The sequence below is a fragment of the Nerophis ophidion genome, linkage group LG17 (assembly GCF_033978795.1).
Source record: "Nerophis ophidion isolate RoL-2023_Sa linkage group LG17, RoL_Noph_v1.0, whole genome shotgun sequence".
Taxonomy (NCBI): domain Eukaryota; kingdom Metazoa; phylum Chordata; class Actinopteri; order Syngnathiformes; family Syngnathidae; genus Nerophis; species Nerophis ophidion.
Genome location: NC_084627.1, coordinates 28,155,933 through 28,168,418, shown reverse-complemented (window position 1 = coordinate 28,168,418; position 12,486 = coordinate 28,155,933). Strand labels below are relative to the sequence as shown.

Sequence of the window (12,486 nt, the reverse complement as noted above, 5' to 3'; positions counted from 1 at the left end):
TGCTGAATTGTTATGTAACTAAACATGGCAGAAGAAAAGTCAAATTTTAAATAGATGTTTTTCTGCCTAGAAATATAGCACAAGTAGTTTAACTTGGCTGTGGGTAAATTTGATGACACTGATGATTTTGTCTACAATAATCCTTGTCCGTACACTGTAACAACATGAAAATGTCATATTAAGATTATATTGTGACCAAAATGATCAAGGTTATCATCCCGCCTGCTGCCCAAATGTAGCAGAGATAGGCTCCAGCGCATCCCCGCCCCCAGAAAGGGACAAGCGGTAGGAAACAGATGGATGGATGGATCATTATCACGCTATTGATGAATGTGCTCAAAAGTACTTATACACACACTGAAATCTTTTGACCAAGTACTTTTTTAAATATCTAATAAATAGACACAGTGTTAGGAAACCCACTATTTTGCATCGTTTATGTTTAGACTTCACTGATAGTTTGAGTCTAGTATTTTATACGTATAGGCTTCACTGATAGTGTTTGAGTCTAGTATTTTATACGTATAGGCTTCACTGATAGTGTTTGAGTCTAGTATTTATACGTATAGGCTTCATTGATAGTGTTTAAGTCTAGTATTTTATCTGTATAGGCTTTACTGATAGTGTTTAAGTCTTCTATGTTACCACCATTTGAAACAATAAAAGCTTAGCTCTTAAAACTGATGTGTGCTGTAGCACTTTAAGATTAATTTAAATGAAATGTGCGTAGCAAATAAAATCCATTATGCATGATTTCTGGCGGGCGTAGTGTCAGTCTGTTCAGGAGTCTTTGAACCACCATCTATTTTCTTCAGCCTGTACTAAGAGAGTACAGCTTGTAGGTTCAATTTGCACAATTGAATAGTTTGGTTGCCCAGACCGAAATTGTTGTAAAAGTTTAGATATGGGTATGTTGTTTCTTAATGGAGAAATAAGTTAATGTATTTTGTTTTAATGCCAGTCAGTCAGTTTGTCAAAGTGCAGTTATCAATCTCGGTTTTCCATCATTTTAATTTAAAACAGTAACATTAAGCATAAAGAATTTTACACGGTTATCATTACCATTTATTGTTACATCCCTATTTGGAAAAATGTTTATATTGTTTCATCGCTGATGTACAAAGCCCCACTGAACGAGAAAAAAACAGTAGTGAATCATAGTTCTTAAAACAATACCGGTTCGTAAAAAGATTTATGGCGAAAGTTCAACTTGTGGATATGGATGAAACGACAGTATAACACGTAGGTTTGATTAATATCACAACAAAAAATGTAGAAAATCACAGACATATCTTGGAGATTTTGATGCCTTATTTATTAGTGTCGAAAACAACAACACAAAATAATAAGTATAAATACATTACTGAATAATTGTGGAAAAAAAAGTTAAGACTAAAATTAAGTTTCCTGATTAAAAAAGGGAAAATAATACTTTTGTGGGAAATAAAATCAAGTGTTATTATCAACAACTGTCATCCATGCCTATTTATACATTTTTATTTATCTATTTTATGCTGTGTTATTAACTGGAATGCACATGGTACAGTGATGTTATTCTACAAGATCTTGATCTTTTGTTAGTGTTTTACACTTGTTATAATAACGTACAATTCCTGTTGTGGTTCTATTGTTACTTTGCACTTTTGTTGAAGAAGGTCCTAACTTGTCAGTTAAGTAATGTACCACTCTACGTCTGCTTACATAATCAATATTGAAGTGCAACTTTGTTTGTCAATACTTTATTTTGCTATTTGATTTATTATGATTGTGATTATATTTGACCCCCCTTCCCATAATTTCCTTAAGATATGCTATTGCATTACAGTACCAGTATAATGTCCGTTTATAGCAAGTGAGGAGGACTGAAACTAACGAGGTAGTGAACCCTTTGTGATTAAATTACGGACGTTTTTAATCAGTTAATAACAGGTTGATCTTTGCATCCCTGCTCGCAGACTTTAATTAAGATTAATTTCATGGGAAAAATGTATGTGAAATTTAACCAAATCAAAGACTCCGTTAAAATGGTGTTCCAATTTTATGGCACCATGCAACCGTGTGCAAACTGGAATTTTCTACTTGGGCATACAAGTAACACCTTTTATCAAAAGATTCTCTGAGCTGGTCCAATGAAACAATATCAATAAATAAAAACTTTTTATAAAACGTTTATTATATTTAAATATATATTTATATATATATATATATGCATATATAATCACACGTGTACACACACACACACACACACACACACACACACACACACACACACACACACACACACACACAGCGCTTGAAGGCTGCTTCAAAATCATATATGAGTGTCTCAAGCAAAAGTGGCCCCACCATTTAAGCTATGGGCCCATCATTCTCTTATGCAAGTGCTTAGGCCACAAGCGTCAAACTCAAGGCCCAGGGGCCAGATCTGGCCCACAAACACCTGGCAATTATGTCAATAAAGTATTTAATACTTTCTCATTAAATGTTATGGATTTTTTTCATTTTGACAGAAAATATATATGTACTACTTGAAATCGCATGCCTTTTAAACCTTAATAGTTGGGGTGTAACGGTACGTGTATTTGTTTTGAACCGTTTCGGTTCGGAGGTGTACCGAACGAGTACACATGCTAGCAGTGACTGGGCTTGGACAACATGTAAAAGCCAGAGCTGTAAGACCCTCCTGCCTCGTTAAGATCTCCCGCTTGGGAACACTTTGGCTGCGCGATACAACAATGGAAGACGGAGGTTTGCAAAGATTGTTCAGCAGTTGCTTCTGACAAACCGTTGAACATGTGTTGCATCTTTTCTGCTTCCAGCTCCCAACCGTAGTCGAGCGCTGGGGGAGACACGCCTCCAGGGCTGATATATTCACTGAGGCAACACCCTTCACTCTACCCGGCAGTGGGTCTCCACAGCTCCGGACTCCAGGGTAACTGAAGAGTCCGGAGATTAGTTGCAAATCGTGGCTTTATTGCGGTCAATCCAACAAAACACTAGTCACTCCTCGCACTCACCTACCGCTCCCTCACACACTCACCTCAATGCTGTCACATATTAAAGGGCCACGCACACATACGTTATTCTCATAACACATGCTAACCCATTTGAAGCGTCACCACCGCATTCAAGAAGCCTCTCCTTGGCGAGTCAGGCAGGGCTAAAGCAATAACAAATGTTTTTATAGCAGCAGATTTTAGTCCATATTGCATTAAAAACTAGGGGTGGGGGGTGTTGATGAACGTGGACCCCGACTTAAACAAGTTGAAAAACTTATTGGGGTGTTTGCATTCAGTGGTCAATTGTACGGCATATGTACTGTGCAATCTACTAATAAAAGTCTCAATCAATCAATCAAAAAAAGCACTTTATATGTAGAAAGGATTTGGTAAGAAACCATTCTGAGCCTTATGTTATTTAGTTGTTATTTTATATATGTTGACCACATTAACCCTGGCAATGGACCTTGTGTGTATATGTATGTTATGCTGTCGTTCACAAATGGGTAAATAACCAAAAAAATGTATATTTTGTTTTCTTACTGTACCGAAAATGAACCGAACCGTGACCTCTAAACCGAGGTACGTACCGAACCGAAATTTTTGTGTACCGTTACACCCCTACCTAATAGTATCCATTATTGCAACAAATATTACAGTGTATTATCATACTTTCCAAACATTTTTTTGTCTAAATAAAAGTATATATCTAAATATCTGCTTGACTTATGATTTTACAGCAAACTACCCATCAAATTGATGAAAATTACAATAAATTTTACGACTTTCTTTACAGCATATACATTATTACAAGCGTAATTTGAAAAAGAAACTACAATTATGTTGCATTAAAATTCTGGCGCATGGTCAGGATTGTACCACCTCTGCCTCAATTTGAGCCAGGAAATACCCGGTGTATATACATGTATATATCTTTTTTATCTTCAACCGGAAAGAATGAAGCAGGTTGGTTGCATGCACAAAGGCAATTGCGGTCTGGAACCTAGCAAAACAGGAAGTGATCAGAGAGCAATAAGATGGTCAATCGCAAAACTATCAAGCCTTATTGCTGTTAATTCTCTGCATAGAAAAGAAAAACTAAAAAGGAGTGCTGCACAGACTGGATAAATTGTCGATACATCAGGAAAAGTCACCACGACAGTTCTTTAGATTTTTTCAAACAAACCATAGTCCTTCTATGCACTTATCTTTTTAAGCCTTGTCTGTTCTTTATTCAGATGTAATGAAACAATGTGTAGGAACTCAAGTGCAGGACTGTACAAATAAAATATATGTTACATACGTATATGCCCTCGCGGAGCAGAGAGGTAGCGGCATGGGTAACTTAAGCTGTGTTTTTAGCAGAGCCGTGCAAGTGGGTAACACGAGAGAAAGAAGGTGCAAATCTGGTAAGAAATGAAGGAATAATTAATCCCCTGGAAAAACAGCAGGGGGTCCATCATCCCGCAAACATGTTGAACAGACAACCATAACTTGTAAAGTGTGGGGCAAAAGTGTTGCTACAAAAAATAGCATAACTGCCAATATGTAGCATCATTTGAAAAGTCACCTGCTAGAGAATTAAAGGCCTACTGAAACCCACTACTACCCACCACGCAGTCTGATAGTTTATATATCAATGATGAAATATTAACGTTGCAACACATGCCAATACGGCCTTTTAAGTTTACTAAATAACAATTTTAAATTTCCCAGGAGTTTCGTCTTCGAAACGTCGTGTAATGATGACGTGGACGCAAGACGTCACAGGTTTTTAGGAAGTATGAGCGCTGCACACACACACACACACACACACACACACACAGAGTTAAAGGTCGTGTGCTTTAACCGCATAATTATACAGTTTTTGGACATCTGTGTTGCTGAATTTTTGCAATTTGTTCAATTAATATTGGAGAAGTAACAGTAGAAAGATGGAGTTGGGAAGCTTTAGCCTTTAGCCACACAAACACAAGGTGATTCCTTGTTTAAAATTCCTGGAGGTGAAACTTTCCTATGGATCAGAGCGCGGTCAAGCCAACATGGTTCCCTACCAAATGTCAACCAGCAGGTTTCGGTGAGAAAATTGTGGTTAAAAAGTCAATTCTTACCGGAGAAAAGCCGAGCTTGTGCCGTCCATAGCTGCCCTCGACTCTCCTGAGACACTGCGCGTTAAGACACCCTTCTGACTATCAGGTACTATTTAACTCACTAAAACACTAGCAACACAATAGAAAGATAAGGGATTTACCGGAATTAACCTAGTAAATGTGTCTAAAAATATCGGAATCCGTCCCAATTCAGTCGTGTTTTTTTTCCCCCCCCTAGTCCGTGGCTATCAATATCCTCAAACACGAATCTTTCATCCTCGCTCAAATCAATGGGAAAATTGTCGTTTTCTCTGTCCGAATAGCACTTTTTGTTGGAGGCTCCCATTAAAAACAATGTGAATATGTAAGGAGCCATCACACAAGTGACGTCATCGTCTGCGACTTCCGGTAGAGGCAGGGCATTTCTCTTAGCATCTAAAGTTACAAACTTTATCGTGGATGTTCTCTACTAAATCATTTCAGCAAAAATATGGCAATATCGCGAAATGATCAAGTATGACACATAGAATGGACCTGCTATCCCCGTTTAAATAAGAAAATCTCATTTCAGTAGGCCTTTAAGAGTGATTACTCCGCATGTCAACATCTTGATTCAGTGCCACACACCCACACCATCAAAATGCAGAGGCAAACATTTCCAGATCAACACCGCAAGAAAAAAACAGTCAACAACAAAAGGAGATAATGTCCGCAGTAAACTGCCACACAGCAAAGGACGAGCACTATTTGATTTCTTATTATGCAGCTCATTTTTATTCGACACTTATTGAAATATATTGTGTGACATCATGCACAAAAGTGCCCCTTATTTGTTTTAAACTTTTGTAGTGGCGCTTTTAACAAAAAGTGCACTTTAATTCAGTGTTGTTTGATATGTCATCTTAGTGACATCATGCACAAAATTACACTAATAGCTTGTTTTAAAATGTCTCTGACAATCTTGCACTTTCTGTTTTGGAAATGACATGAATGTTTGTGCCACTGCTTGATAACAGCTTAATAAATAAAGTTTTGGTCAATTGACTTACCGGTAGTTGTGATTTCCTTCTCTGCATGAAAGTTTAAAATGAGCATATATTAATGCAGAATGAAGAAGAATGTTTTAATGTAGACACATAGAATCATCATACTGCTATTATATGCAATCTATTGTTGTTAATTCAAGGCTAAGACAAAATATCAAGACATATATCGTGTATCACGATATGGCTTAAAAATAGAGATTTTAAAAAAAGGCCTTATCGCCCTGTCCTACTCTGTTTACATTTTCACACTTTGCACTATTTTGTAACACTTTGAAGAGGAACTGCACTTTCTTTTTTTTAAATTGTGCCTATTGTTCGTCATCCTTATGTAAGATAAGCACACTTTTTTTTATGCACTTATATACATGTGATCAAAAGTCCACTTACAATGGAGCCTATAGGAGTTTCTATATTTCGCCTATGAAGCACTCTAAAAACATCCAAACACCTACGTCAACTTATTTCTACAAATAGTTAAGTATATATGTACTATACGACTGAGCACATTTATAATAACATGTAATATTTACATTTTGATTATTTTAAGCATACGAGGTGCATTAATTAAAAAATAACAACATCACAACCTTTGTTTTTTTCCCCCAACATTACTGATTATTTACAGCAGACTTCATGACAGTCAACAAACAAACATCACTTACTGTGCAATGTCAGCTGTCAATAGGACGCCAATTGATAGGTTGTTGATATATTCCCATTTAGATAAAGAATGACTCATAATTGTCACAAAAAAGAAGAGTGGAATCAAGCGTCTTTTCGTGTTTTTCTTGGCAGTTCGGGGTCTAAATTGAATGCCGAAGTTGGCAAACTTGTCGGATTGTATCCAATTCCTTCTACTGTCAAAGTGAGGGGCATTATTTACGATCTACAATAAACTTCCACCAGGTCAAAGGGGATGCAGCTTATCACCAGTCGGATGATGTCAAGCTTGTCAACAAGCTTTTTGCAGTCAGACAATACGCCGCTGAAAACAGTAAGTGTTGGCGCTTATGTTACACTATCACTGATACTTGGTCAAAATTCAGGTCTGTCCATCCATCCATCATTTTCTTCCACCGGTTGTCTTTTTCGGTGTCACCAAATGTAAGTGGAGTATTGTTGGCGCTTTATTTATGTTTATTTAAAGACCTTTTATTGGTTCTATTTTAAGCAGACTTTTATTTACGAGTTAGAATGCATTATTAAAATACATCCATCACCTTTGTCTCTGATTGTAATCTATGTGCAAAATACTCAACAAAATCAGAGTTCGTCTTTAAGCATTTTTTACACATCCTTCTTTAAAAAGGTTATTTTAAAGCGTTGATTGTGATTTTCGAATTTTGTTTAAATTGAGTGTTTTCTATGGTTGTATTTAGGGCTGCAACAACTAATCGATTAAAAAAATAGTTGCTGATTTATTTAGTCATCGATTCGTTGGATGACTAAATCCAACGAACAACAACTAGAAAAGCAGCTCACACTTTTGACATCTATTGTTATATTTTGATAAAGAAACGGTAAACACACGTACTCGTAAACGACACGTACGACAACAGCAACAAACATGATCCAAGGTGGCGGCGCCCGGACGGGCTGCGACATCGAGGAGCTCTTGCTAAAGATGCAACATTTGGCAGAAATACCGGACAATTCTGCAAACTTTATGGCTGGCTCATATAAATAAAGGCTTTCTCCCCTAAACCTTTATTTATAAACTGCAACATTTACAAACAGCTGAAAAACAATAATCAAAATAAGTACAAAAACAGTACAAAACAGCGCCAGGGCGGCGCTGAGGCTACGTCAACATGTGGTGGCAGTGAGCCAGCCAATGATGAGTCGTGCAGCTCACGTGTCCACGCAGTCTCCTTTGCCTGGAAACATTCGAAAAATGGTGGAGGGGAAACAGTACGGATAGTTCAGCGGAGAAACATCTCAAGGTTATTGCTTCAATGGAGAAAAGTGTACGACCTAAGTTGTCAAGTGTCGGAACACTTTAAAGACTTCAAAGAAGACAGTGTCCTGCAAAACATGCAGCATGGACCTCGCGTGATACGGAAGGACAACATTGCTTCGGCAGCACCTGAAGAGGAGCCATGGATGAGGGGAAGAACTAACTATCAATATGCATATCTGCCTAAGCACAGTACTACAACGGCTCTAGTCAGGGCAATGCACACCTGGCTTACCGAAACTGACTACAAACCAACGATGGTGGCAGATATGTCAAAAGCTTTTGATGTTATTGACCATGGGATCCTGATGGAAAACATATTGGACCTAGGACAGTGCCCATGTCTGACAGCCTGGCTACATAGTTACAACTCAGGAAGGAGACAGAGAATGGTGGCAAATGGAGCTCACAGCCCCTGGATTGAAGTTACATCTGGGGTGCCACAAGGGGGTGTTCTCTCCCCATATGTCTTCCTCCTTTACATGGCCACCCGAGATGCTGTGTTTGAGGACACCCTTGATGTCAGATATGCAGACGACTTTGGGCTATCGAGAGCGATCCCCATATCCAGCATCATTTCAGACACAACGATGTGCCAGGAGGCACAAAGGCTGGACGAATGGGCAGCAAATAAGAAAATAATACTTAACGGGAAGAAGTCGGTAGAAATCCGGATACGTTTTGCCCGAAATCCACCACAACCCCCTGCACTGGTGTGGGGGGGACAGGAAGTCCCTGTCGTGGAAACAACAAAGTACTTGGTTTACCACATCGACCAAAACCTGACTGGAGATGTTCACATCGAGAAGGCAATAAAAACCGCCTCCAAGCGGCTGCACTACCTCACAGTCATGACGAGACTTGGACTACCTGCAGACGACCTTGTTACAATCTACACCACTCTCATCAGGCCGTGTCTGGAATATAGTTCAGTGCTCTTAGTGGTCTGCTCCAAAAAACAACAGGCAGAGCTGGAGCGAGTCCAGAAATGTGCCTGTAAAATCATTACGAGGAGAGCTGGAAACATCTCACAACCCCTACCATCACTCCAGACCAGGAAAGAGGAGGCTGCAGTGAAGCTGGACAGGGATATGCATGATGAGCAACACCCGCTGCATGACCTGCTACCTCCAAAACAAGGCAGCCGCACTGCCAGGACATTGAGGAACCAACATAAGCTGGCTGAACCCGAGCCCAAAGCCAAGACAAAGAGACTTAAAAACTCTACCCTGCACACTGCAATTAAGCTTTATAATGACACTAATTAAATAAGGAATACAGTCATATACCAGAGTGCTAATAGTTTCCATGCTGCTGCTGCCCTGAAAATGTTTTTTTATATAAAATAATGTCTGTTCTTTTAATTTTTTTATTTTTGTTTGTTTGATATTTATTGTAAATTTTAGCTGTTTTTTCAGTGGGGCCTTGGCTGATCAAACTGATCGGGAGGAAGTACGAGCAGACATTCCATGCAGTGTAGAATGACATAAAAGCCACCCAGAGCAAAATTGCTCTCACTATTGATGTGTGGACAAGTGTCGCCACGGAAGCCTACCTTGGCAATGCATGCCACTACATTGGAGACGAATGGAACATGAAGTCAATCTGCCTTACGACCATGCCACTAGAGGAAAGACATTCAGCATCCAACATTGCAGAATGGTTGGAATAGGTAATAGCCAGGTTTGAAATTTCCCTAAGCCAAATTATTGCTATTGTGTAGGACAATGGTGCACTTTATAAAAAAAAAAAAAAAAATTTTGTAACACGTCAACCTTGTTTTATTTGGCAAGTGAAAAGGACATGGTGCCAGTATGCTGTTTTTTTAAATAATGTATTAGAAAGGATAGAAATGTACTTTGTCTCTTTTATCCAATTATTAATCGAAGTAATCGACAGATTAATCGATTATCAAATTAATCGTTAGTTGCGGCCCTAGTTGTACTGAACCTTTTTTAAATAAAATTCTTGAAAAATTATATATTTTTCTCCTGGTCTATATTTTCCATAGATGATAAAAATACGTTTTTTGGCCATTTTCGCCCAGTCCTACATGTTTATATCAGTTTTGGAGGACTACAGGCTGCATGAGTGGTTGTGGAGCAGCCATGTGCACAGTTTTCACACTTGTCTTGATTGTTCATGACATAACTGTCTGCAGTCTGCCTGAAAGTAGGTTACTTCTGATAAAAATAGCCAACCTAGATAAACGTAAACCTGCAGGCAATCAGAGGAAAGACACGGCAGATGAACTTTGTATCCCTACTTACCTGGGAGCTGGTTCTATTAGCGTGGTCGTGTCCAGGTAGTGGATTTTGTAGAACTCCAAAAGGTCGGGGAGGTGTTCGAACTCTTGGTCTCCGATCTTAAACCTCTTACTAGACAAGGAGTTAATGATATAGTGAGACACTTTGGAGTTCTCGGACACTGACAGCACGTAGTCCCCGGGACAGGTGGACGAGTCTCGAACAAGAAACATGCCATGTCTCTGTCCTTGCAACCTATTCTGTGCCTCTTGGCGTGACGCGGATCCAAAATACCAGGCCGCGCGATCAGAGGAGTCGAAGCGAGCAGTGGACATGTCTGATCAGAAATAAGTTAACGGTCCGCCTACAGGTGAGGAAAGGGACAACCTGGATCGGAGACTTAGGGGCGAGGTCGAGGTTGCAGGGCCCCCACCTTGCAGGTTGTGGAGCCCCTCAACTGAACTACTTGACGTACTCACAAACTGCAGCAACTTTGGACCATAGCGTGGTCAGCAGGGTCCGGGAAGACAATACAAATAAACATGGACGCCCACCAAATGCTCAGTGAAGCTTCCCCTTTTGCTTCCTCCTTCCGAGAAGATCTTTTAAGTTATCTCCTGCGTCTGTTTCTGAGAAGACGACGAAGAGGAGTGGATGTCCTCACTTGCTCTGAAAATCCCTCATGTCCGCCCAAGGTCGCCGTTTGAAAAGGATTTAGCAGTACCTTCTCCGGCTCTTTACCGTGAGGCGCGCGTGGCGGAAAGGCCTCCTCGAATCCCGCTTCTGGAGTCGGAGCGGACTTCCGAGGCGGCGAAGGAGAAAAATGGCGGCCCTCCTCCACACGTCGTCTTCACACCAGAGAAGATTGTTGCGCAACTGCGGCGGGTCTCGTGCGCGTGCATGTCACGTTACGCCGCGCACCTACCTCACCGCTCCTCGCTTCCTTTGAAGTATTTCCCTCCAAAATACTTTCTTGTGTTTGTCCTCCTCTGCCGCCCTTACTCGAGAATAGCGGTGAGACTACGAGGCTGAAAAAAATGGCGACGGGAGGGCAGGTCCCGCTCTTGAAGAGCACGTCACTGACACCCCGAGGGGGAGGTGGTAGGAGAAAGAGAGAGAGAAAGAGAGAAAGAATCCAAGGGTGGGCGGGGACCAAGCTGGACCCGCCCCTCACTCACAGCTGTCAATCATGTTACCATGACACAGCAGTGAGGTAATTCACTTCTGTATTTTGATAAATGCCAGTTTTTAAATACTCTACCTTTATCAGTTCAAACACGTTGGTTTACATAACCACGGTCCATCAATCCATTCATTTCAGACAATCCTGTTAAAGGCCTACTGAAATGAGATTTTCTTATTTAAATGGGGATAGCAGGTCCATTCTATGTGTCATACTTGATCATTTCGCGATATTGCCATATTTTTGCTGAAAGGATTTAGTAGAGAACATCCACGATAAAGTTTGCAACTTTTGGTTGCAAACAGAAAAGCCCTGCCTTTACCGGAAGTTGCAGACGATGACGTCACATGTTGATGGCTCTTCACATATTCACATTGTTTTTAATGGGAGCATCCAACGAAAACAGCTATTCGGACCGGGAAAACGACAGTTTCCCCATTAATTTGAGCGAGGATGAAAGATTTGTGTTTGAGAAAATTGATAGCGACGAACTAGAAAAAAAAAAAAACGGAATTGCAATGGGACAGATTCCGATGTTTTTAGACACATTTACTAGGATAATTCTGGTAAATACCTTAACTTTCTATTGTGTTGCTAGTTTTTTAGTGAGTTTAACAGTACCTGATAGTCGGAGGTGTGTCTCCACGGGTGTGTTGACACGCAGTGTCTCAGGGAAGTCGACGGCAGCTTTATGGACGGGACAAGCTCAGCTGATCTCCGGTAAGAAGCGACTTTTTACCACAATTTTCTCACCAAAACCTGCTGGTTGACATTCTGTCGGGATCCAGGTCCGCTGTGATCCATAGTAAAGTTTCACCTCCGTGAATTTTAAACAAGGAATCACCGTGTGTTTGTGTGGCCAAAGGCTAAAGCTTCCCAACTCCATCTTTCTACTGTGACTTCTGGCCTACTGAAACCCACTACTACCCACCATGCAGCCTGATAGTTTATATATCAATGATGAA

General features: G+C 40.1%; 1 protein-coding gene across 1 annotated transcript in view; it reads right to left on the bottom strand.

The window, feature by feature from the left end:
* The window catches only part of crkl (v-crk avian sarcoma virus CT10 oncogene homolog-like), a 34,474-nt gene extending 23,036 nt beyond the window's left edge, over positions 1-11,438 (bottom strand). The window contains exon 1 of the mRNA XM_061876706.1: positions 10,363-11,438. Within this exon, the coding sequence (XP_061732690.1) occupies positions 10,363-10,673 (311 nt within the window). The 5' untranslated portion in view covers positions 10,674-11,438. The remainder of the gene's footprint in view (positions 1-10,362) is intronic.
* Between the last annotated feature and the right edge of the window lie 1,048 nt (positions 11,439-12,486).